At 42.5% G+C, this 26,766-nt stretch overlaps 1 protein-coding gene across 4 annotated transcripts; it reads left to right on the forward strand.

The window, feature by feature from the left end:
* Nucleotides 1-37: 37 nt before the first annotated feature.
* Nucleotides 38-26,302, forward strand: Sema4f (ssemaphorin 4F). 4 transcript variants are annotated; one of them, XM_020181753.2, is made up of 14 exons: nucleotides 38-304; nucleotides 2,725-2,876; nucleotides 3,477-3,536; nucleotides 3,770-3,868; nucleotides 7,842-7,935; nucleotides 17,547-17,666; nucleotides 17,764-17,915; nucleotides 18,543-18,721; nucleotides 18,932-19,079; nucleotides 19,196-19,409; nucleotides 19,549-19,658; nucleotides 19,773-19,933; nucleotides 23,348-23,406; nucleotides 24,006-26,302. In XM_020181753.2, the coding sequence occupies exons 1-14, from the start codon at nucleotides 160-162 to the stop codon at nucleotides 24,614-24,616; spliced, it is 2,304 nt and encodes a 767-aa protein (XP_020037342.1). In that variant the 5' UTR covers nucleotides 38-159; the 3' UTR covers nucleotides 24,617-26,302. The 4 variants fall into 4 exon arrangements, with proteins under 4 accessions (XP_020037342.1, XP_073906169.1, XP_073906168.1 ...); XM_074050068.1 differs by lacking the exon at nucleotides 24,006-26,302 and adding an exon at nucleotides 23,760-23,989; XM_074050067.1 differs by lacking the exon at nucleotides 17,547-17,666 and having other exon boundaries at nucleotides 17,782-17,915.
* The last annotated feature ends 464 nt before the right edge of the window (nucleotides 26,303-26,766 follow it).

Consider the following 26,766-nt stretch of genomic DNA (forward strand, 5'->3'; position numbering starts at 1 on the left):
CATTGGTCCCTTCTTGAGGGGGCGGAGCTGGGCTTGTTTCTTCTCGCATGCGCAGACCACGCAGCAGAAGGGATGCAAGTGGCGCTGAGGTCAGCTGTGCTGGGGTCCTGAGCACAGGCGGCTGGACGCGCTCCACCCGGCAGCCAGGCGGAGCCAAAGATGCTGACCCATGACGCACGGCCCCGCCCGGACCCTGGGCCGCCTCCGGCCTTGCCCTTCCCGCTGTTGCTGTTGGTGGTGCTGAGCGGCCCGGCGTCCGGCCGTGTACCCCGCTCGGTGCCTAGGACCTCGCTTCCCATCTCCGGTAAGTCGCGGGCGCCCTTGCGCTCAGCCATTCGTACCACGCCCAGATCCCGCCCGCATCTGCCCACACCCACCTACCCTCCTAACCTGGGGCGGGCTCATGGCGTCCTGAGGCATCCACACCCCACCGGTACCCGGATGAGACCCCTACTCTTTGCTATCCCCATCCCATCCTTGTCCTCACGCCTCAGCTACCACCGACACACCCAGATGCTTCCAGAACCGCAGAAGAGTTCAGAGCTTTATCCTACGTAGGTGGATACTGTAGTCCAGGGAGGACATGGGGGATGCCGGAGGTTGTCCGTTTCGAAGTTCTCTCTCCCTTATTCCCCCGCTCATACACCTATGTCCATCACGTCACTGAAACCCATTCTACTCCTAAACCTTACATCCTTTCATTCTAATCTAACCACTCACCTTGGTCCTCAGTCAGCATTCCCATCTTCTAAATTATTTCCCTATCATCAGTTCAAGGCTCCCACAGCCATCTAAGCCTCTAGCCTTGCTCACAGCCTTATCTTCCCAACCCACTTCCCATCCTGCTCACATCTGCGCACCAGCTCCCATCCTCCCATTATCAGATTAACCTTAAGTCTCTGACTTCCTGAATATTCCCTCTCCCGCTGCCCATTCATGCGTAAAACTATTGATTTAAATTAATGCTTAAATGATTTTGAAAGTCTTCAGAGGGAAAAAAGGGGGAGGGAGTCATAATCTTTTGAAAAGATGTGGAAGAAGCCAGGGGATGCTATAAGATTAAAAGTGACTATTCACACTTAAGAAACTTTTTGCTGAGGTGGGCATGAGTGTGCCATGACCTTGTTTTCTTTCTTTTTTTTGGTACTGGGGCTTAAACTCGGGGCCTTGCACTTGCTAGGTAGGTGCTCTACCACTTGAACCAGGTCTCCAGCCTCCTTGTTTTCTTCTTGATGAGTACTGAGAATAAGCTCCTTAGACAGACAGAATGAGTGAAGACAAGAGGACAACCTGTTGACAAAATCTTACAACTGGGTAATAGTGACTTAGAGCCTAAACTTAGGAATCCAGAAGGCAAAGTTGTGGTCAGAGCCTGGGGTTTCCGTTTGTGCTGGAGCAGTGACTATAAAGTTAAGGCTGATGTCCAGGAATCCGGAGAGATTTAGATGACAAGGTAAAGCAGAGTTGGGGATGTAAGAATTTGGGTAATTCAGGGCTTATACTAAGCATGAGAGAGCAGGAAGGATGTAGCACTGAGGTGAATATGGATATGGAAGAATGGGGTACATGGGGCTCAAAACAGCACATCTAGAAGTGAAAGGGCTGGTGGCCACTGTGTCTTGGGGGCATCTGAGCAGATGAAGCAAGCAGAGCCCAGCAGACATAGGGTCACCAGAACCAGAGGTTGAGCTGAGAAGGTAAATATATGCAAAGTTATTTGTTACAGTCTTTAAATGGGTGAGTTTTGAATGCTGAAATGAGGTTTAGATTTGGCCAAAGCAGAACCCATGCCTAAGGAAGGAAGGAACCATTTGTGAGAAATGTAGTGTATGCCAGGTGCTTCCATATATGCTATCTCACTTAATTCTTCCAACAGCCCTGAATGGTGGGTATTTACAGATGAGAAAGGTGATGTTCAGAGAGGGCAAGTAACTTACTCAAGATCATACAACTGGTAAGTGGAAAAGCCACATTTAAATGCAGGCTGGTCCATTTCTGTTTTAGTCTATGTGCTGCCGAAGCAAGCACTGGGCTGGTCCATTTCTGGAACACATACTTTTTGTACTACATGCTCTATCTCTGGGTGGAATGGGGTGGGGGAAGGTCAAGCATATAGGGTGAAAGAGATACACTCCTAATGTTTTGGTAAAAGAACGAAACATTGCTAGGTGTAGTGGTGCATAACCAGCACTCAGGAGGCTGAAGCAGGAGGATCTCTCAAGTTCAAGGCCAGACTGGGCTATATAGCTAGATCTCAAAAACAAAACACCCCCCCCAGCTAAACAAAAACAATTGAAAAACAACAACAAAAAGAGCGAAACATTTCTAAGTAAGAAGTTACTATTAAGCAGTGATTAAAAAAAAAGAAAATTGGGAAAGTACTTATACTTTTTATTGGTCTTTTAAAATTATGTATCACATTGCTGTGACTCTAAATATAGACTTAATATTTATGCTTTTATTTTTTAAAAATATTCTATTTTTATAGATAAAGTCTACTTGACTGGATTGTGTGGTAAATATGTTGGCTTCCTCAGTTGTCTGTTTCTGGGAATGGGTAGATAGTTGGCCTGTCAAGGCTCTGTTTTTTCCCCTGATGGCTGCCAAATCAATGGTACTTGGCAGAAAACAAAAATTGGCCACTTTGGCTTTGCCCTTGTGGATCCAACCCTTATGAACAGATGGCTGATACCATTTTTCCCTCTCCCCTTCTCTTCTTGCCAGAGGCTGACTCCTATCTCACCCGGTTTGCTGTCCCTCATACGTACAATTACTCTGTTCTCCTTGTGGATCCTGCTTCCCACACACTTTATGTCGGTGCTCGGGACACCATCTTCGCTTTATCCCTTCCCTTCTCAGGGGAGAGACACCGCAGGGTGAGAGATGAGAGTGGGGAGGATCCAGACTCCAAAGCATGTGATCAGGTTTATAGTTTTATGGGCTGAGGGTGGGGGAGTTTCATAAAATCTAAAGATATAACTGCAGTGACTATTGTTTCACCTAAGTGGTTCAGAGGGTCATGGTGACTGGGGAGGCCCTGAGGGAGGTTCATGATGATGGGGAAGAGGCCACAATGACAGCTTTCAAGTGACACTGGGCAGAGGGATCATTAGAATTACAATACTCTTGGGAGACAGTTCGCAAGATTTTTTGACCACTCATTAGTATTGTGACCCCTTACACAGTGTGTACTGATAGAAACTTTTCTTAAAACTGTATTGACTTGCCTACATGTGATACATTCTGATATATTCTATTTCAGTTTCACTAAAGACAATGTGGTTGTGATTTCACAAATAATTTCATTACTCATTAATGGGTAGGGACTTCTAGTGTGAAAAACAGTGCTCTATGGGGATCTCAGAAATGCCCAAATTGACAGAGGTTATGAAACTGTCTCATGTCCCTTGACTTGGAGGAAGTTTTGATGGGTGAAGTTTGAGGGGGGAAAAAAACAGTCACTCCTCCTTCCTCAGATTGACTGGATGGTACCTGAGTCTCACCGACAGAACTGTAGGAAAAAAGGCAAGAAAGAGGTAGGTGAAAACCTGGGTCCTGTCCTGAGTGTTCATTGAAACCTTGGCCCAGCTGTGACTTGGTGTCAGTCCCCTGTAGTGCTCCTATCCTGACGGGTCCAGGAAGAGTCTCTTAACACCACAGCATCATCCATCGTCCCTGATTCCAGAGCTGCAACTAACTGTCTTGACACTACCTTGCCCTTCCTTATACCTGCTGGTTCTGATTCTCTCTAACCATCTCTGACCCCCAGGACGAATGTCACAATTTTGTCCAGATTCTCGCCATTGTCAATGCCTCTCACCTCCTCACTTGTGGCACCTTCGCTTTTGATCCGAAGTGCGGGGTTATTGTGAGTGACAGGGGTGGGAGGAAAGGGAGAGGGAACCTGTACCAGTGTAAGTTACTTGGGGGTGGTGGGTGGGTGGGAAAAGTTTTCTGTGAGTGACTGTGTTGGGCATGGTTCACGCAACCACTGTGCATGATAAGCTTTGGGGGTAGAGGATGTCCTTACAGTGGGGAGCTTTTGTCTGTCACCAAGGAAGGGAAGAATGGGGAGGGAGAGGGAGGCAGTCTGTAGAGGGTGAAGTATACAAAGTGTAAAGGAGATACAGTGGGAAGGTAAAGGAAGTTAGGGTTGGGCTAGGGAGAGTACAAATCCAAGAAAGACTTCAGAAATCAGGAATTCAGGTTTCCCTTGCCCTGTGGATGCTTTGGCCAGGTAGTTTGGGTTCATTTCTTAATTACCCTAGCCCATGCCTATTTTTCCTCCTGCATGTGATGGTCTTACCATCTTCCCTACCTCTTCTGCCAGCTTCATTCTGTGTAGGCTGTGGCTCTGTGCTCTCATGGGTTCTGATGTTACTGCCCACTAATGTGATTTTTGCTACTCCCTTCTGGATCTGGCCTCCAGGGTGGATACTCTGTCAAGAACATGTTCTTTTAGATCCTGTTCATTGTTGACTTCATCACCCTCAAACCAGTCTTGGGACATGTATACCTCTAATGAAATCTAATCTAGTCATAGCTACATGAATCCCTGGGATGGTGACCATTTTTGAACTCACAGCTTTTCCCATCAGTTTTACAATAGTCAGCATTGGTCCTTTGACAGCACATCTGTGACTAGGCCCTGGGTAGAGCAAAAACCTTTCTTATTCTTCATATCCAGTACAGTGAAACAGTTCCCTTTATTTCTTTTATTTTTTTCCCCTGTGGTACTGGAGGTTGAACTCCGGGCCTCACACTTGCTAGGCAGTTTATTCCACCACTTGAGACACTCTCTTCCTCTTCCAACCCAACAATTTCCTTTCTTAACTCTGATCTTTAACTATAGATTTTGACTGGACTCTTCTGCAGTCTGCAGTAATTCAGTAATCCAGCTGGATCTAGTTGGTATGACTTCCCAAACCCCTGTTTGTTATAGAACACCCATATATCTCTTTATTAGGATGCTATAATTATATATTCTTGATTTCTCTAGTCCAGTTCCTCTGGGCTGCCCTTTGGTTAGATGGACTTGTGTAGAGTCCTTTTCATAATGCAGGTGATGGGTTTCTTACAAAAGTCTGAGAAAAGTCCCTCATCCTGAGAGGGTTTCCCAGTTCAGGGTTGTGAAAATCTTCGTGTTCCATCAGGTAATGTTGAGGGTCTAGTTTCCCAGTAGTCATCACCAAGTCCATAAGACAGTGATGGTACTTTTCCAGTCTGCACAGGCTCAGGGTTTCCATGGGTGTGAGTATCAGAACCAGGGCTTATACTTGATGTGATTGTTCCCAGTTAGTCGCCTAGGGTTTGCTTGCCATTCTTCCTTGGCTTTGTGCGTTGGGACCCTAGATAAGGTATGCAGATGGAAAATGTTCCGGTCATACCTGTTAAGGTGGTTGTGCTTGGACTCCTATCCATTCTTGAGGGACATTAGCAACAAAGAGGTTCTGTGTCCTGCACGTCCACCAGTTCGGCTCTTTCTCTGAACTCTGTTCGCTAATAGGCTCATAAAATGAGGGGCCATTCTTGGTGAATGCTCATTTGTAAGAGAAAGAGGTCAGCTGTGTTAGCCCTTCAAGCTACATCCTGACCCTGCTTTGTACATTCTCTTCTGCCCTTACCTTTCTTATTTTGCTGTCTTGCAACCCCAGTCTTCTTGACCAAATTCTTGCCTTATCCTTAATGTTTAATCTCTCATGTTCTAGACTGATGACATTGAGACTACGTATAACTATTTCTGAGAGCTTTAATCCAGACACAACTTGCTCAGAGATGAATGTTGAGAAATGAAGGTTCTTACAAAAAGGACGGTATCTACCGGCTCCACAAGTGAAGTGTTGTCTTTCAAGGTCACCTCATCAGACATTGAAGAAAATATTTTAGTTTAATTTGTTGAGGGAACTTCAGAAGTTAATAGATAAAAATGTTAGCTTCTAACAACCACCAAAACAACAGTGGTAACCACTCAGTTGAGTATCTACTCTGTTATAGGCTTAGTACTATGTACTTTACATTCATGATTAAGTTTAATTTTCATCATCACATAATTGTTATTTTTGTTTATTTCTATTTTATAAGTAAGGAAACTGAAGTTCAGAGAAATTAGGTACTATATTTAACTTATATAGCTAGCAGAGGCAGAACCAAAATTTAAACCTAGGTTTGTCTGTCTCTATCTACTTGTCCATCCTTCAGTTTAGAAGATCTTATCTGACTTCAATTTCTCGTACCATTTGACATGTTTCATGTGTCAGGGACCATATTTCTTTTCCTTTTTCTTTACTGTCTGGGAGAAGTCCTTTATATACCTTCTATCCATCTTGACCAAGGACCATTTCCATCCTTACTACTCAGTGAGAGCCTTCCTGTTTGGCTTTAGCTTTCAACTTGAGGGACTTGCCTTCACCAGAACTGATTTTAGAAGACTGCTGACTGACATGACAATACAATGAAAAATCTCAGAGAACATATTAGAAAGGGCTTTCCCTTTTCTGACCCCAGTTCAAGGTCATTTTGACTACACAGTAATCACATCCTGTCTAGGTAATGGGAGGCTCACTTTCTCAAGGGTTATGACATGATGCCATTGGGGGAACTTGGAAGGCAGATAGTCTTGATGTGTTGGGTTTTAAAGGACCAATAGGCAATCTCTGTAAGGAAGTCCAGCAGTCAAATGAAAACATGGACTATGGCTTTGAAGACATTAGACTTGAAGAGTTTGGGGAAGAATTTGCATAGAAAGGCTAGAGATAAGCGTGAATAAGATGTTTGAAGGATACTATGAATAGATCCTTAGAATGCACATGTCATGACTAGAAAGGAGAGAAACAATAACTTGATAGGAGGAGGGACTATAGGAAGATAGAGTTTCAAGAGCCAATGAGTAGAAGAATATTTCAAGGGAGTGAATCAAAAGTGTCAAATGATGGGCAAAGGTTGAAGAGAATGAGAACTGAGAAAAGGTTCATCTTTTCTGTCTTTGGTGATATGTAAGGGAGCAGTTTTAGGCATAGAGATGGGAAAACATAATTTGTTTTCCAGGAATAGTAGGCAATTTGGATTGAATAGAACAAAGATCATTTTGAGAAGTAGTAGAAAATAAATAGGTTGGGCTAGAGTTGTACTCTAGGCAACAGTAGGCCTTTTTTTTCATTCCCTTACTAAAAAAATGTATTACCTAGTTAGTGGCTGACACTTTGGAAGATTAAGCTAAGGTGGCTGTAAAGATAAATTGAGGGTGGGCCTAGACAGCATACAGAAAGGAGGTTACTACCATAGTTTAGGTGAGAGGGAAGAAGGGCATCCACAACAGGTACTAAATAGCATTTTCAGAGTGCCTGAACACCTTGGTAATCTTGGTAATCACTGACCCATCATCTTTTTCCTCAGATAAGGATGCTGGCTTTTGGCCCCTGGGCTTCAGCTGGTCCCTATCAGGCTGCACTTTTCCTTGTCCTTCCTAAGGGCTGTAGCCCTCAGGAGACTGCTTTCTTCTCTGGTCTTCTTTGTCTTATAGCACATTCTGTAGCTAATTACAAAGTGGCCCATGTCCAGCCTTTTAGTGTTTTCTAGAGCCATCCTAGGTGTTCTTTATCAGGGAATGTGTGATGGGTAATAAAAGAATTGGGAGAAGAGGAATAAACTGATGAAAAAGGAATAGCAGAGATAGAAAATGAGAAATGATGGAGGAGTCAGGAGTAGGTGACTAAATATGGGGATGGTAGTAGGGAGATGGGAGATAAATGGGAATTGACTTTTCCTTCATCTGACTATCTATGTAATTCTCACCATGAACCTTTTCCATAACCCTAAACCAACTACCCCCTTCTGATCTGTAGGATGTGTCCAGTTTCCAGCAGGTGGAAAGACTTGAGAGTGGCCGGGGGAAATGTCCTTTTGAGCCAGCTCAGCGGTCAGCAGCTGTTATGGTTGGTGAGTGGGAGAGACAAGACCCTATGATTTCTTGCTCTAATTACTGCCTTCCTCACCCCTGCTGTTGGAATTTCTTTGTCCTTTTCTTAGAATGTCTATTATTCCCATGTCTCTTTCTCGCCTTTCTGTTCTTCCCTGAGTGCCTGTGGCCACCTGCTTTTCCCCTCAGGGTATTATTTCCCCAAGGCTCTCTCTAGAGAATGTGACCTCTGTACCTCTAGTGTGAATGTTTCCTCTGTTAACCTCATTTTCTTTTCTCATAGTATTTATTTTTTCAGTTTATAAGAGAAATCTACTACAATCCATATTGTAATAAGTTTGGAAAAAGCATAAAGAAGAATATAAATCTAGAGCAGCACTGTCCAAAATATCTTTATATGATAATGAAAATATTGTAGATCTTCTTTTTCCAATTTGGTAGTCACTTGCTATTGTGCACTAGTCCTTGAAATTAACTAGTGTGAACAAAGGAAGGAATTTTAAATTTTATTTAATTTAATGTAAGTAGTCCCACGTGTCTATCGGTTACCATACTAATGCAGTTCTAGAATATCTCTTCAGAAAACCACTGCTAGTATTTTAGGATCTTTTCCTTCTAGCCTTTTTAATGTATGTGCATGCCCACCTACACTTACGAACAGATGTTTTGCTGGCTACCCCTTTGTTGTTCAGGGTAATGACTGTTACATAAATTTCTGTAGTTGCTTCCTGTGAACAAACCATCTATAGTTCCTCAAGTGTGGATGGTTCATCACAGATCATGCCTAAATCTCTTCCGAAAAATGACTGTCTTAATTCTTTGTCAGCCAGAGAGAAAATTGTTTTTGTACCACATAACTGTACTTTAGGTCAGACTAACCCACATACACCTTCCCAATTTGGCGGAAACCATCTGCTTCCTCATGATAGTGTCAAACAAGCAGGTTAATGGAAATCTTATGCGTATTGTAACAGTTTTAAATGTTGTACTACATAGATGTAATTTTGAATTTTGTCATATAACTCATCATAGGAATTTCTATGTAATTGTTGTTATTGAGGCAGGGTTTTGCTATATAACCCAGGCTGCTCTTGAACTTGACCTCTTCCTGCCTCAGCCTCCCAAGTGCTGAGATTAGAGGCATGAACTACTGTTCATGTAAAAATTTACATAATTTAAAATACTTTGTAAAGAGATTTTTTAAATGACATTATATTGCTCATCCTTTAGCATGCCATAAATTAAACAATTTCAAATTGCTTATGTTATTTAGTTTACTTCAAAGTTTTTGCTATTATCTATATTGCTGTAGTGAACATTTTTGTGTACAATTTTTTGTCCTCATTTTAGATTATCTCATTAAGAGTCTTAGAAATGGATTACTACATCAAATGGTGTGAACATTTTATGACTATTTCTTGCTAATTGAGATTTTAAAAAGGGTGTATAAATTTGCACCCTAAACCAGAAACATATGAGAATGTATTGTTGTCACATAAACATACCAGAAACATACCAGAATGTATTGTTGTCACATAAAATAATCTTTGCTGATTTGAGACTAAAAATGGCACTTTATTTTAATTTTATTATTTGAATATTAGTGAAATTGAACACTTTTCATGTTTTAGTATTTTTATTTCTTTTTTGGCAAATCCTCTGTTCATGTACTTAGGATGTTAGTGTTCTATAAATTTTTCCTTTGTGTTTGTATTTTTTAAACTCAGTCCTTCTTCACTTAGTGAACAGATAAACATTTTTCTCCTTAAAACTTTTCCCTCTTTGATATATTTGGAACTTATTTTGATGAATGGTGTGAGATGGGGCTGTAAATTAATTTTTCCTCTCTAGGTAATCAGTTATTTAGCATCATTTATCATACTGATTTTTCTTTCTTCACTGACTTTTGCTGCCAAAAATTTTACTGCCAAAAATTTTGCTGCCAAAATTTTTAATCTATATCTTGGACAATATTTTATATAAAACAAAATTGGGACATGAACTGTAACAGTGAAATTTTTTTCCCTTATGACTTTATTTTCAGGAAAAGTCTTAAAAGTATACATACTAATTCACTCTTGGTCATACAGCTAATGACTTTCCTTTTTATGCACGTTTGAATAAATGCTATTTTTTCTTGGCTTTTCATCAACTCATCAACATTTTTTCTGTTTTTGTTGTACTGGGGTTTGAACTGAGAGCCTTGAAATTGATGGGCAGGTGCTCTCCTACTTGAGTCACACCTTCAGCTCCTCATCAACGTTTTTGACAAAACTCTGAGCCAGCCACTGGGATCACTAAAGATGTCTGGGTTTTACTCCGTTGTAAATGTTGCTGGAGTCTGCAAAATTGTTTATCAACATAAATGACTTCTTAATGGCAATAATGTAAGGAAATCAATTAATATACTTTATTTCAAGCAATAAGCTTTACGAATGTATATCCCCCTGAATAATTTGTTCTCTCAGCAAGTGAATTCATATTACAATGTGATTTAAGAGAAATTTCACAAGTGATATCATTGTATGACAAATGGGAAGAACATTATCAAAAAGATTTCAAATATTTTTTTCTCTTTAGCTGATAAAATTCAGGGCTGCCTAAAAGAAGGAAAAAAAGAAAAAATTGAGGTGATCAGAATTCACTTTCTAGTTTAGAATGGCTATCTCAAGTTAACATATCATCTGTTTGTCTCCAGCTGCTTCAGATCCAAATCATAGTAAAAACTAATGTAAGTTTTTGTCTGGGCCATCATTTAAATTTTTCTTGATCTACATAAGTACCAGTCTTCACTTGGTGCTTTTAGTATTGATTCATTCCCACTGCTCTTGTGTTTTGAAAATGGCAGTGTAGAAGCTAGTATAAACAAGAATTAGAATAAAAATTCCCAGTTCTCAAAACTTAATATAGGCTGTTGTTTTTTTTTTTTTTGGTGGTACTGGGGTTTGAACTCAGGGCCTCAGGCTTAACATTTGAGCTACTTACCAGCACTAATAGAGGTATTTTGGAATAAAAAGAACTTTTAGTAAGGAGACACTTATTGGAAAATAATAGCAGGAATATTATTTCAAATTATAAAAGCTACAATGTGCATTGTAGGGAATTAGAAAATAAGGACATGTATAACAAAGAAAGTGAAATTTTTATTTGTAATTCTGTTTTCACCAGGTAATCACTATTATTATTTTGGAGTATGTTAAGGATTTTCTTCTATTATGTCCATGTGTATATGTGTATTTATAAATAGACTGGAATCATCATTCATATTTATTGTTATTATATTAAGCATTTCCTCATCATTCAAACTGTGTAGTTACTGAGAACATGATTTTTAGTAATTCCATACTCTTCTATCACATGGATGTAAGACCATTTAATTATGCCCGTATAATTATGCATTCAATTTTAAAACCAATTATTGCTTTTATAAATGCTGCGACAGAAATCCTTTTATGCAAGTTTTTATGTAAATCTTTTGCATGAATCTGATTAATTGTGTATAAATCAATGCAAAAAGTGGAATTACTAGGTTGAAGGTTGTAAAGATTTTGATGATGCTGATGGATTTGTATAAATTGTTCTCCAGTTAGTCCCACCAGCAATGATGAGAAAACCTATTTTTTTGCACCGTTGTCAGCTCTAAGTAATACAGTTACCAAACACACAAACAGTGCCTGCCAGTGTCCAATTTGATAAGTATTTTGACGGGCAATTCTACTAGTGAGGTCAAATAATTTCTCATGTGTTTGTTGGCACTTCTATTTCTTTTGGGAAAAGCCTTATAAATCTAGTTTTAAAATATGTATACTGTACTAAGATAAAATTAGCAAAGTGATTTCAGTGTCTTTATTTGTACTATTCAAATTTGGAAAATTTGTGAATATTTTGACAATTAACATTCATATTAGCCTAAAATCTTCAGTAAGTCCTCCTCAGTCTCCTTGGTAGGTTCTTTGTCTTCTGCTGATAGGTGTCTTAGGCTTCTACTTAAGAGCCTCTTCTCACTCTATGTAGTTAGAGTCCAGCCCTATGGCTACTTTTTCCAGTGCTTTCTGATGCATCCTCAATCTATACCTGCCTCCTGGACATTGGCTAGAGGAATATATCACACATCCAGCTACCGTTCAGATATCTCTGCTTGTATATCCCATAGGACATCTCAAAATTATTATCTCCCAAACTGATCTCATTGTCTGCACTTACTTTCTCTAGACTTATTCCTCTACCAGCCTTCCCTCCTCTGAGTACGTGGTGCCATTACACATCCAGTTTCCCAAGCTAGAGGCAGCAGCTGGTTGTCTTTGGTCCTCCCTACCACATCCTGTAATAAATCAGGCTTTCATGAAGGTGGGCAGCAGCTTTTGCTTTTTCTCTTTGAGAATATATCCTGTGCCTTTTTATTCACTGCTTTCAGTCTCATGCACCTTGTTATAAGGCATCTGCCAAGGAACACTGTCAATGTTCTGTATGCACTGGCTGTTGCCAGCACTTTGGGGCCAAACTTACCTCTTAAATCCATGTATGTCTTCCCCAAGACTAGCATTCACACACTGAAGCAAGACAGTTGTAGAAATCCTACCTGGCCTTCAGAGGGAAATATAAACATTACATCTCCAACTATTTAATTATGTCCCACTAGTAGGACAAAAAAAAAATGGTATCCAGCTGGCCCAGTCCTTAGATAAGGAAGTGGAGAACGAACATTTGGAGCTATCTATTCTGAAAAGTATCTGAATGTGAGAAGAAGAGAGAGTGGGAAAATGAAGGCCAAGGCATATTCAGAATCTTCTTTTTTAAAGCCTTAGAGCAGATAATCCCTATTGTTGATCTCCTTTAAAAGTGAGCATGTTGGCTGGGTGTCAGTGGCTCACACTTGTAATTCTAGCTACTTAGGAGGCTGAGATCAGGATTGCAGTTCCAGGCCAGCCTGGGCAAGAAAAGTTTGTGAGACCCCATTTCAATGGAAAAAAGCTGAGTGTGGTGGTATGTGCCCATCATTCCAGTGACTGTATAGGGAAGTCTAAAATAGGAGGATTGAGGTAACCTTGTGCCCAAAATAACCAGAGCAAAAAGGGCTAGAGCTGAGGCTCAGCTGGTAGAGCAAGCCTAGCAAGCATAAAGTCCAGAGTTCAAACACCAGTACTGTCCCCTCCCTGCCCCCAGCACCCCAATAAGCCATTTTTAATTCTAGTGCTAAGGCAAGAGGATCATGAATACAAGAGAAGCCTTGGCTACAAAGTGAGACAGTGTCTCAAAAAAAAAAAAAAAGCATTTTGACATCAGAATGGAAATTTGAAGTGAAGTGAATATTGCCTGCCATGACGCACATCCTAGCCTGTCAGTTTGGGGTTGTTAACGCTTTTACATTTGGGAGGCCTGTGTTCATAGACTTTCCATCTGGGAAAGTAGGGATCTGTTTTCACACATAACTGTGATTTCTGTTTGGCTGTGGTTCTTCATCTTTTGTGGCGTTCAATCTGTTTTTTATTTCTAAAATGCAAACATCTTAATTTTTTTAGTTATAAAAATACTAGATGCTAACTACAAAAACATTCAGTGGGCACAAAAAACATATAAAGAAAATAAAAAGCACTTTGAATTCTGTTAGAAACAAAGATTATTAACTTAGAGCTCCAACAATTTTTGGTATACATATAGAAATATATGCATTAAAAAAATAAAAATCGTACTGAATTATCCCCAGTGTTTTTTCTTAATTAGCTTATTCACCAAACTCAACACTGTGGGTATGACTTCATCTTTTGCCAGTGGCCAGAAGTGTAATTTTTTTTTCCAGTGCTAGGGATGGAACCCAGGGCTTTGCACATGCCAGTGCTCTACCACTGAGCTGCATTCTCAGCCCTTGGTTTTTTGAGACAGGGTCTCACTATATAGTCCAGACTGGCCTGGAACTCAAGATTCTCTCACCACCCCCTCCTGAGTGCTAGTATTATAGGCATGTGCCATCATGCCTGGCCAGACATGTATTTTAATGTTTATTGACTTGATCCATTCAGCAATAAATTGCCAAACAATTTCACATTTAGGGATATTTTATTATATGAGCATTGCAATTCCATCTCCTTGGAATTGAGAGTGTCTTGGGGAATCTTGGATATGCAGTGGTTCTGTCCTCCAGCGATTAGGATCCTCCTGTCCTCATGACTGATGGATACTGTCCTTTCTGTGTGTGAGTGTATAATAGTGTGTGGCAAGTCCCTTTTTACTCCTGGAGAAGCGAGAGCTCTGCTACTTCCTCCCAAGTGTCTGATCCCTTCTGCTTGAATTCTGACCCTATGTTATTCCACCCAGAGTGACTGAGTTCTCTTCTGCATTTCTAGTTTCCACTGTTGCTGATTCCCCTATTAAAACTTTAGAAAATTTTAGGACCCTTTACCTCCATCCATGGTTGGGTCTTTGCATGGTTATCTGTGGTCCTTTATTATTTCTGAAATACAAGTGATTGTTTACCCCAATCCTAATACTCTAAACTATGCTCCCTAAATACTCATAACTGTCTCTTCTACACATCTCCTTCTATTCTCATAGAATCTATGATACAACTTCTGTCAGAGTTTTGGTTTCGTAGTGTTTTGTGTATTATGCTCTTTAGGAAAAATTTCAATCTAGCTTGTTTGTATCAGCTCCTCCTACCCCACCCCCCAGCTTTGGGAATACAGGGGATTGGCTCATTTGCTGCTGGGGCCTATGACCAGTATTTGGTTTTTGTTAACTGAAATTCTCTGGAAGGGAACAAGATGCCATTTAATAGCTCCTCCTTCCCTTCTGATAGTATGTCAAACATATGACCCTTCAAAGTTATATAGAGAGCTGTAACTAATGTGTATTGAATGCCTACCATGTACCAGGTCCTAGCTGGGGATCTGTAATTGTTATCTAGCCCTCAGCATTTACTCTGGTGAAAGTTGGCATTATTCTTATTCTGTATCTGAAGAACCTGAAGTTTAGGAAAGTTAATTTGCTCAAGATTATACTACTCTTTTTCCCCCCAACTCCATCCCCTGGTAGTGGGGATTGAACCCAGGACCTTGTGCATACTATGCAAGTGCTCTTCCATTTGAGCTGTGCCCCCAGCCCTGTTGTTTGCATTTTATTTTTGAGATAAGATCTCAGTACCTGTCCGCCTGAGCTGGCTTGAACTCTTGGTCCTCCAGCCTTTGCCTTCTAAATAGCTGGGATTATAGGCAAGAACCACCATGCCCTGCTTGATCATACTACTATTAAGTAGTCAGGGGCCAAACTCAAATCCTCCTGATTCAAAAAAACTTGAATTCTTTGCATAATCTCAAGTGATGGAATGTTCCCCATCCCCCATCCTCAAGGAGGTTTCCAACCTTCCATTGCTGTCCTCAGAGGCCTCCTGGTTCTTTTTTGCTCTGCATAGTGTTTTTCAAGACTAGTTATCTTCCTAGTGCCTATGACACCTGGCTTCTCTGGAGCATCCATGACTCAGACAACTGTATGTCCCTCCACATGGTCCTGCTCTCTCCTGCTTCCCCAGTGACCATGAGCTCCCATGGCTCTTGCTAAGTGTCTGTGCACTGGCTTCCAGCATAGTGGCCTTTCTTCTCTCTGGCTTGATCTCATTTGCCTGCAGTAGCTCCTTCCCTTCAGTGGTAAAGTTCCTTATGCTGTCTCCTCACTTTACGCTACCCCCCACCAGCCAGTACCTTCATGTTGTTCATGTTGTGACTTAAGCAGGATGTGTGATGACTCCCAGCTTGCTGACTCTGGCTCTGTTTTCCAGACCATTTTCTTTAATTGCCTTCTGGTATCTCTAATTTATGTCCCGAAGGTACTTTAGCCTTAGCATATCTAATATGAACTCACTTCCTGTCCTTTTGCCTCCTTCTGGAGTATTCTGCTATTATTTCCTGACTTGATTAATAATATCTCCATGTTCTACCATTAATCTTACAAGCTAGAAACCGTAAGAGACATTATTTTACTGCATTCTTTCATATCTCATATTCAACTGATTTTTAGATCTTGTTGATAGATTCTCTTCCAAATCAGAAATATTCTGAATTCTATTCAGAAATGTCTGCCAGCCCATCCCCTTTATTTTCTCTGCTCTGCCTTTCTTTAGGCCTTCTGCTTTTGCCTGAGCTGTGTGAATGGAATGACCTTTAACTAACATTATCTTCCTTTTCTTTCTTCTTGATTTTTAGAGGCATGCTTTTACTGTGGAGCCCATTTCATTGGCTTTGAATTCAAGATCTTCCTGCCTCAGCATTCCAATTTCTGGGATCACAGGCCTATACCACCATGCCTGGCCTAGCATTATCTTCTTAAAAAAAAAAAAAAGCAAAATTGATTAAGTTGCTTTCCTCCTTAAAAAAAAAAATTGTGCAGTTTTACTCTTTTTCCTGCAGGCCTGCAGGATAAAGTCTGCAGGTAGAGATGGGTGCCCATCTCCACCCCTCCAGCTTCTTCTCTGCTTACTTGCCCTGCTGGCAAGTTTCTCTTTCCGATTGGGCTTTAACCACCAGTGTCCCACATTCCTTCACATAGCTCCCTTCTTTGCTGCTTGCCTGTCTTTCTTCCTTAAGGTCTTGTACCTGGAAAACTTTTCATTCTTCAGGAATGTTGAGTTCTTTGGGGATAGTAATATGCTTGGAACCTGGAACAGTGCCTTGTACATAATAGGTGGTGAAAGCATGCCACCTTGTTCTCTAAGGGTGCCTGTGATGCTCAAGATGCCTCCAGGTATCTGTGACAATCTACTACCCTCATTCTGTTTCTTCCTTCTTATGGCTGAGTTCTTAGCAGTGTTGCTTAGGGTAGCCAGAGTTCTTCCCCATCCAGCCCACAGAGCTGCTCCTCTTTTCCCTCCCAGAATATCTGCAATTTCTCTCTTCTCCAACCCCAACCATTGCTAGAATGCCCCTGCCTCTTCATTGCACAGAAGGGAGGACCTCTGTTGCTTCCCCCGCTATCTCTGAAACCTCCACTTACAATGTGGAAACTTTCATTCATCCCCTGGGTTGATGTTTCTCAAAGTGAGGCCTGATACATTGGAATAACTCCAATTGCTTGTTTGAAATTCAGGTTGTTGGGAACCTCACCCCCCCAAGCTCTACTGAATGGGATTGCTGGGCCTAGGGATCTGCATTTGGATGAAGTCCCCAAGTGAGTCTAGTATACTTCGTCCAGAGCAGTATCCCAGACATCCACTGATTTCAGAAAGAAAACTGGTTCCCTCAGACTTTACCACAGTAGAGAACTTAAGTTAAATTGCAATGTGCAAAGCAATTGCTACTCTTTGGGAGTCTGTATACAATTAGCATATTACAGGGGTACTACCATAACAACAACCCCCCCCCCACCCCACCCCTGACTTCCATGAGAGTCACTTATTCTCCCTTCCCACCTGCGGACATTCTGGCAGTTTTCCCTCAGAGGCTGGTTTCCTCACTACCCTGGAGCAGTGTGTCTACAATTACTGTAAGTCACATGATCTCTATGATATGCTTATTGGTGCCTGGCACTTGGTGGTTGCTCAGTTCTGAGAGTTGCTGCCCTGCTTTAATCCCTTGCCCTGCCTGTGACCACTTCTGTTTCCCTTAGTGGGTCTCTGACAGCTCATCTCCTCCCTGTCGCCCTGCAGGGGGTGTCCTCTATGCTGCCACTGTGAAAAACTACCTGGGGACGGAGCCAATTATCTCTCGGGCTATGGGTCTTGCTGAGGACTGGATTCGCACAGAGACCTTGCCGACCTGGCTTAATGGTGGGGAGAGGGAGAGGGGCTTCCTGGGAGGCAGATTGGGTGGAGGCCAGGTAGCCTCAGGCTATGTTTATAGATCTGAGGCCACTGGTTTCCCCAGCCCCAGCCTTTGTTGCAGCCGTGGTCTTGAGCCCAGCTGAGTGGGGGGATGAAGATGGAGACGATGAAATCTACTTCTTCTTTACGGAGACTTCCCGAGTTTTTGATTCATACGAGCTCATTAAGGTCCCACGGGTGGCCCGCGTGTGTGCGGTGAGATTGCTATCCCTGCTGTCTGTTGTTTCTTGCTGTGTATCTTCCTGTATTTTCCTTTTTGGGTCTGTCTTTGCATCTCTCCTGTGTCTGCTTTTTCCTCTACCTTGGCTTCTTCTCTGGGAGCTTGAGGAATGTGGGGGAGGGGCCCTGGCCTCTCTGACCCAAATTGCTCTAGTGACACACTGCCTCCAGGAGATAGACTAGTGTAGAGGTTAAGGTGAGAGACTGAATTCAAGTCCTGCTCCACCACCTACTTCCTCTGTGACCCCGGACAGGTTCTTTAGCTTCTTGGAAACTCATCTGTAGAATGAGAATAATGATTCCAACCTATAAGGGTTGTTTTGAGGACCAAATGAGGTAGTTTCTATAAAATGTCATAGAGTGGTACTTTATGTGGCACCATTAACTTAGTCACTGTCATTGTTATTGTGACCCCATCTGCCCTTGTATCTCATTATCACCACAGTTCCTCAGTCTGTATGTCTCTCCTTGTATTCCTGTGTGTCTGTCTCCCTATCTGTCTGTGTCTGCCATAAAGTCAGGGAGGAAATTTGTATTGGGCTCTATGCTCCTTCTCCAGTGTTGGCCTTCTAAATAGAATTTTTCATGTGTTTGTCACCCCAGGGGGATCTTGGGGGCCGGAAGACCCTCCAGCAGAGGTGGACAACGTTTCTGAAGGCTGACCTGCTATGTCCAGGGCCTGAGCATGGCCGGGCCTCCAGTGTCCTGCAGGACATGGCTGAGCTTCAACCTGAGCCTGGAGCAGGGACTCCAGTCTTTTATGGCATCTTTTCCTCCCAGTGGTGAGGGGTCCTGGTGTGGAGTAGAGTTACAGGGTGGGAGACACGTGGGGTCGGCATAGTTGGTGCTGTCTCCTTCAGAGTGGATGGACTTTCCCCCCCTTGACTGTGTAGCTCCAATGCATTTCTTGAGAGTCACCTTATTTGACAAGGGATGAGTTGCTATCATCTAGCTCCCTGTAGATGTCTGGTTCCAACCTGTGTCTCTTCCAGGGAAGGGGCTGCTGTCTCTGCTCTTTGTGCCTTCCAACCACAAGACATTCGAGCAGCACTGAATGGTCCCTTCAGAGAGCTAAAACATGACTGCAACAGGGGACTGCCCATCATGGAAAATGAGGTGCCCCAGCCCAGACCTGGAGAGGTGAGAGGGTCAGGGCAGGCCTAAATTAAAGAGTTACTGTAAGGGCAAGAGTCAAGTATCATTGACAATTCCTGTTCCCTGGAAAACTTTGTCACCCAGCCCTGTGTTTCCTACAGTGCCTCACCAACAACATGAAGCTCCAGCAGTTTGGTTCATCACTCTCTCTGCCTGACCGTGTGCTCACTTTTATCCGGGACCACCCGCTCATGGACAGACCAGCTGAGGGCCACCCCCTTCTGGTCACTACAGATACAGCTTATCTTAGAGTTGTGGCGCACAGGGTGACCAGCCTCTCAGGAAAAGAGTATGATGTACTGTACCTGGGGACAGGTATATTTCAGAGTCAAACAAGTTGCCCATATAGTACATACTCTTACCATAGAAAGGATACCTAAGGCATCATAGACCTTAGAATCCCAGGCATAAGGACAGTTATGCTCTTTTTTTTTCCCCCTTGGCTGCCTCCTAGAGGATGGACACCTCCACCGAGCAGTGCGAATTGGAGCTCAGCTCAGTGTCCTCGAGGATCTGGCCTTGTTCCCTGAGCCACAGCCAATTGAGAACATGAAATTTTACCATGTGAGTTATAGATTTGGGGGAGTCTGTTGGGGAGGCATCTGAGTCTAGAGCCAGCTAAAGATTCTAATGTCTGGAAGAATCAACATATTCCCCTTTTCTGCCCCCTTTCTATAGGGCTGGCTGCTGGTTGGCTCCCGCACTGAGGTGACACAAGTGAGCACAACAAACTGTGGTCGTCTCCAGAGCTGCTCAGAGTGCATATTGGCCCAGGACCCTGTCTGTGCCTGGAGCTTCCGGCTAGATTCGTGTGTGGCTCATGCTGGGGAACACCGAGGGTGAGTGTGGTTGCACTGGTTTCTTGCCTGATATCCATAGTTATGTCTGTTCTCATCTGCCAATGCCACTCTCTGCTCCTGTCTTCTGTTAGTGTCTGCATCACTTGTGTTTCTTACCTGTCAGCCTATACTAACTCATTTGCCTGTCCATCTGGTGCTACCTAATTAATATCTTTGCCTCTGTGCTAGATGGCTAGAGCTTCCTTGGCAGTGAGACTAAGTCCATGTCAGTCAGTGACTGACAGACAGTGGGACTGATTCTGTCTCTGGTAGACACCAGTTTTCATATTACAAGAGCTCTTGGAAGTATCTTCACAGTCATCCCGTCCCTTCTCCTCTTGCCTTTTGTGACTCCCCTCTCCCTACTGATTCCTTTCTCATCCAGCTACTGAAAGTTAGTATTACTCAGGGTTCAGTCCTGGACCCCTTCTTTTTATACTTCTACACTCTTTCTAATTGACTTCATTCCTGTTAATTCCTATACCATTTTAGTGCTGATAACCACAAGTGTATCTCTAGCTAAACTACAGAATCCCTATCTGATTATATACTTGATATTCTCCTTGGATGCTTCATAAGCAACTCAGACTTAACAAATAAATGTGCAATGTTGTTTATTCTTTCCTTCATACACTCCTCTTGTTCTCATCTCAGTAAAGGGACTTATATCCTTCTTGACCTCAAGTCAGACAGTGCTCACATTGTACTGATTCTAGCTCTAAAATACGTCCTCAGTCCATCCCCTTGTCTTCACCTCTACTGCTACCACTCTAGCTTAAGCCACCATCACTTTTTAACTGGACTACTTCTAATTGATCTCCTTCATGTCCATTTTGGGCTCCTGCCATCCATTTGCTACTCAGCAACAGGTTAAGAATACTTATCACATGGAAGCAGGTCCCTGACATTGTTTTTATCCTAAATATTTCAATATAGCTCTTTATCATATAAGGACTCTTAAAATGTTTTATTATAGGAACTTTAAAACATAATCAAAAGTAGAGCTGCTAATATAATGAATTTTTGTATATCCATTCCTAAACTTCAGTTTAGGCCAATCTTGTTTCATCAACACCTTTACTTACTTCCAACTATTTTGAAGCAAATCTTAGACATTATGACTTTATTTATAAATCTTTCTTTATCTATAACATAGGTTTGTTTTTTTTAAAGAATACATCCATTTTGTTATATAATGGGCAATATTACCATTATACCAAAAACTTAAATTACTTACTCTCATGAAATATCCAGTCAATGTTCCAATTTCCCCAGTTGCATATACTTAAAGTAATAAGTCCGTTTAAGTCAGAATTCAAATAATTTCCATCAATTCTAGTGGGTTTATTTATTTCTTAGGCTGAGATTCCTTTTCAGTATTTAAAATCCCCACCAATGAAGTATTTTTTCATGTTTTTTAAATTTAATTTTAAATAAAATCAGCATATATTAGTTTTACAAAGGAATTTCATTGTGATATTTCTACAGTATACCTTGATTAAATTCACTGCTCCATTACTCCTTTTCATTCTCCCTCCCTGCCTTCTTAAAGCAATTTCAACAGGTATTTTGGGTCAGTTGTTTGGAAAGTTTTTTGTTTGTTTTTAAAGTACTTTTCAAACTAATCTTGAGATTTCCTATTTTGAAGCCCAGTTAATTTGCATACCGAAGAACCCTAATTATATACCGAATTCTAGTGCATTACAGAACTGCATGGTTATAAATCCTTAAGTAAAAATGCTTGTCTTTGGGAATAAAACATTAATTAATACATGCCAAAACAGAATTAAAATGTTTAAAATGATAACTGACATATAATCAGGCTATCATGAAACTTAATTTTTTTCTTCTGATACTCACTTTGAATTATATGTATAAAATCTTGTGCTGTCTCTTGATCAGACTTAGTGTTTTGGATGGCAGGCTTGGTCAGCTTTATATTTTTGGTTAAGAATTTTGACCTGGTCTTTTAAGTTTCTTTTGGGAGAACTTTAAATCTCTTAAGACAAAACAATTTCTTTCCTTTGTTGTTTTACTGTTTACTAAAATAGGAATTTCATTGGTCTTAGATATTCCTTGTACTTGGCCCTCAAGGGTTCCTCTGAGATATATGTGGGCTTGGAGTATAGGGAAGAGCATGGGGGTGTGGGGTGTGGGCATGTGCCTGGGGCCTAGCTTTGTACATCTATACATTCTACCCTCCATATCTTAATTCACACGAAAGAAAACCAGACTGTGAGGTTCCTTTGGTTGCAGCTATACATACGGTCTTCCCATATTCACCATTCTCAACTAGATTAATCAGCTTTCATTTTTCAAGAAACTTTTATCTATTCATACCAGTCTTGAGCTCATTTAAGGGACCTCAATTGATTTTGAAGGCATTTGCACTCCCGTGAAGTCTATCTCTGGTCAAAGCTTTCAGGTGTTCAGACTTCTACCTGGGCCCTACTGACAGCCTGAGTGGGCCTCCCCACCTCTGGGAGTGGTGCCAAAGAGGTCAGCAGTGAACAAATCATCTTGCTATTGTAGTCTCCTGAAATCCTGGAAATGCCAGGATTGTGTTATTTGAAACAGATCCATTAGAGGCTGCTATATATCAATAGCCATTGAAGAGAGTTCTTTTGTAGAGATGAGCCACTTTTATGAAACAAAAAGTCATCTCAGTTTTACAGAAAAGAAACTTACTACCTGATTTGGTGGTATACACCTATAATCCCAGCATACCGGAGGCTGAGGCAGGAGGATCATGAGTTCAAGGCTGAGTCTAGGTTGAGAAACTGTCTCACAAAAAAACAAAAAACCAAGCAAACAAACAAATTTACTCTTTCTCTTCACAGGAAAACCAACCAACCAACTAATCAACAACAAAAAGAAAAAAACAACAAATAAAACTAACCCACTATAGTTCTTAGGTATTTTTTTTCCAGAGAAATCTTGTGATTATGGACAACCAGGTCCATTTTTTTTTTTTTTACGTGATTTCCTTTTCTTTCTTTCCCTTCCCTTCCTTTTTTGTTTTTTTGAGATAGCATCTCATTATGTAACCAAGGCTGCCCTTGAATTCACCGTGTAGCCAAAGCTGTCCTTGAACTTTCAGTCCTCCTGCCTCTGCCTCCCAAGAGCTGGGATTACAGACATGAACAACCATGACTGGCTTCCCTTTTCTTTTAAAGCATCCACTCACCAAATATCTTTCCAACAGACCACGGTGTACTAGAAATATGTGTAGAATTTGACATGGCAAATGTAATAAGGAGAATTAGATGTATTGGGAAAAATGTGTTGATGACTAATTCTGGGGTGATTATGGAGATGACAGAGGATATAACGAGTGAGTGAATGGTCTGTGGTGCTGAGGAGGGTGGGAGCCAATGCTGGCATTGGATTTACCAAGTATTTTCTTCTTTGCAGGATGGTCCAAGACATAGAGTCAGCAGATGTCTCTTCTTTGTGTCCCAAAGAGCCTGGAGGTCTGTATGGTTTAGAGAAATGTAGGTGAAGTAGATAGAAAGTTGTCCATTTTATTGATTTTTAATTTTTGGTGGTACTGGGGTTTGAATTCAGAGCCTTGGGCTTCCTAAGCAACGACTCTACACTTGAGCCATGCCTCCAGCTCTTTTGCCTTTAGTTTTTTTTCCAGATACAGTTTCATACTTTTTTGCCTGGGCTGGCCTCCACCCACAATCTTCCTATCTGTGCCTCTCACATAGTTGGAGTTAGAGGCATATAGCACCATATCCAGCTTGTTTGTTGAGATTAGGTCTTGCTAGCTTTTTGCCCTGGCTGGCCTCTAACTTCAGTCCTCTCTATCTCTGCCTCTCAGGTAGCCGGGATTACAGCCATATGCTACTACATGCCTGGCCCCAACTTGTCCATTTTATACCCATTTAAAAACTTGAATCCTGGAAGACATGGCAGCCATTGACCCAGAACCTCAGCCTCTTTGGGAATCCTCTTTCTTGGCTTTGTGCCATGGCTCCATCCTGTCTGATATCACACCACATTTCTCTCCATCACATTTCCAGCCTACATCCTCATCATCTGTTGTGCCTATGCTGTCTCTCCACAGAACGTCCAGTAGTGTTTGAAGTTCCAGTGGCTACAGCTGCGCATGTTGTCTTGCCATGTTCCCCCAGCTCGGCATGGGCATCCTGTGTGTGGCACCAGCCCAGTGGAGTGACTGCACTTACTTCCCGGCGGGATGGACTAGAGGTGGTGGTGACCCCAGGGGCCATGGGTGCTTATGCCTGTGAGTGTCAGGAGGGTGGGGCAGCCCGTGTGGTAGCAGCTTATAGCTTGGTATGGGGAAGCCAACAGAGTCCCCCAAGCCAGGCCCACACAGTGGGAGCTGGACTGGCTGGCTTCTTCCTGGGGGTTCTTGCAGCATCTCTGACTCTCCTCCTGATTGGCCGGCACCAGCAACGCAGAAGACAGAGGGAACTTCTGGCTAGAGACAAGGTGGGCTTAGACTTGGGGGCCCCACCATCTGGGACCACAAGCTACAGCCAAGACCCTCCCTCTCCTTCTCCTGAAGATGAGCGGCTGCCCCTGGCCCTGTCCAAGAGGGGTAGTGGCTTTGGTGGTTTCCCTCCACCTTTCCTGCTTGATCCTTGCCCTAGCCCAGCCCATATTCGGCTTACTGGGGCTCCTCTAGCCACATGTGATGAAACGTCCATCTAGAGGTAGAAAAATGGCCACCAGTACATGAGTGATCTCTGTGACTAAGTGGCTACTGAGATCAGGGTTGCTGGGCACAGACTCTTTGAGTCTGAGGATCACCTGGACTACAGTGTGTACCTCTATTGGCCTGGCTATGTTTGGGGCCAGGCCTTTGCCTGATTCCTGATGCCCATGAGAGATCAGAATTGTTCTCTACGGTGAATCAGGACTCTGCCCCACCCATCACTGAGTCCCCGTGACTCTTCAGCCCTGTCTCTTCTCTTGGGTCTGTCAGTTTTGGGGATTGGGCACAGGACATAGATCTGACTTTGTTTTCTGGTGGGCCCTGGACAGAAAAAAGAGCCATGGAGGTGGTTGGGGGCTAGTGTGCACTGAGTTCTCAGGGTGGTCATACTGATTCTCCAGTTTAGCTGATTCTCCATGGGGAGTGCATGATCCCTGTGTGGCAACATGGAGCCTCTGCCCAGAGATCTCCCCCATACTGGCTTCCCTTCTTCCATGAAGGGAAGTGTGTAAATATACTGGTGTTCATAGGAGACCTGGCCACATGTGCATGAAAGACTGGGCTGGTGCTTAGGTGCTTTTGGTGGTCTAGAGGAGAAGGTTGGAATGGGAGGCAATGCCTGTAGAATGTTACACCTTGTAGCCAGTGAGGGAACCAAAACACCACCCCTTTCCCCATTACCCCATAATACTTCTCTACATTTGAGTAGAGAATAGCTCCCAAAGTGACCTTCTGGGTGGGAAGGGCAGTGGTACCTGTGACTCCATCCTTCTCTTTGTTTTTGCCCTCTGGCTGCCACCACTGCCATGCCTCAGCTGCTCTTTGCCTGGCTGGAGTGTACAGTGAGCCCCTTTATTTGGCTCCCATTAAAAATGAACTTCACGACATTCTAAATATTAGGGGATGACAAAAGGGGAATAGTTGCAGGAAATACAAGTAGCTAAAGATAGGTTTTTATTAGTAACTTTACTCAGGGTGACACCCTTGTCCTAAAGCAGGAGTCTCCCACATGGGGCCCAGGAACTCTCTGAAATTGTATGTAAAATGTTTGTATAATGTGTGTTTATATTTTTCTGGAGGGAGGTTTTATGGTTTTCTTCACATGCTCAAGGCCTTAACACAGTTAAAGGACCAGTGCACTTGGCCATGTCAAAGCAGTGCCACTCTGTGGCACCCCCTTTTGGCTTCACCCTATTGCCTGTTGTCAGTCCCTGAACTTATAACTGCTGGAAGCCCTGTTTCTCCAGTCCAAGGAAGCTGGGCTCTGTGCATATTTGAAGACAATGTCAACTCTCATCAAATACCCAGACCTCTTCCTGCTTGGACCTCTTCCCACGTGCTCTAGGTGTCTCCTGCTTAGTCCTGGTCTTGGCCTGTGAATGTGCCTCTTTCATCCCTGGTGAGGACCCCCCTCAAACTCCAGTAAATGGTCCAGTCCTTTCCAGCTGAAGTTTTCTGCTGTACTTTCCTTGTCAGCAGCCTGTGAACTACTCAAGAGTCCCCTTGGGTTTGGAATTATCAGTGGCTTTGCCACTAATAAGTGTATGATTTCCAGCATGTAAACTAACCTAGGGACATCAGTTTACTCATCTGTAAAGTGGGGATAATAATACCTACCTCAGGGTTGCTGCAAGGATTAAATGAGAAAATGTATAAACAATAAAGCACTATCTAAACCAGTAGATGTTGTTATTATAAATATTGGTTTATACCATAATCATCTGGTTTAATCATATAACTGTGACACATGTAATCTTTTAAAGTTGCATGTAGTGGAAGGTGAGCCACTGCCTCACCGATGTCTTGTCCTGGTTCATCCCTGGCCAGATCATAGCCAACAGTGTCAAGATTTTAGGCAGATCTGTGGCTTTTATAAACCTCAGATGAGTCCAACCTTTGTGACCTGTTGGGCTCTATATATGGGAGTGGAGGAAGGCTCTGTATTCTTTGGTTCATCCTCACTGCTGCCCTAATTGCTTGAAGTTATGGGTTGGTTGCACTTTAGGGGAGAAAGTGGGAGATGTTCAAGGGGACTAGGGTCTCTATGGGGAGAGGGTGGAGAAGAGTTTTTTTAAGGATAGGAAGGGCTAAGTGACAGTAGATTTGGGTTATGTGGTAATTGGCCTGTGGCTCTGGTTGGAGAAAT

Source organism: Castor canadensis, chromosome 12, assembly GCF_047511655.1.
Source record: "Castor canadensis chromosome 12, mCasCan1.hap1v2, whole genome shotgun sequence".
NCBI classification, from domain to species: Eukaryota; Metazoa; Chordata; class Mammalia; order Rodentia; family Castoridae; genus Castor; species Castor canadensis.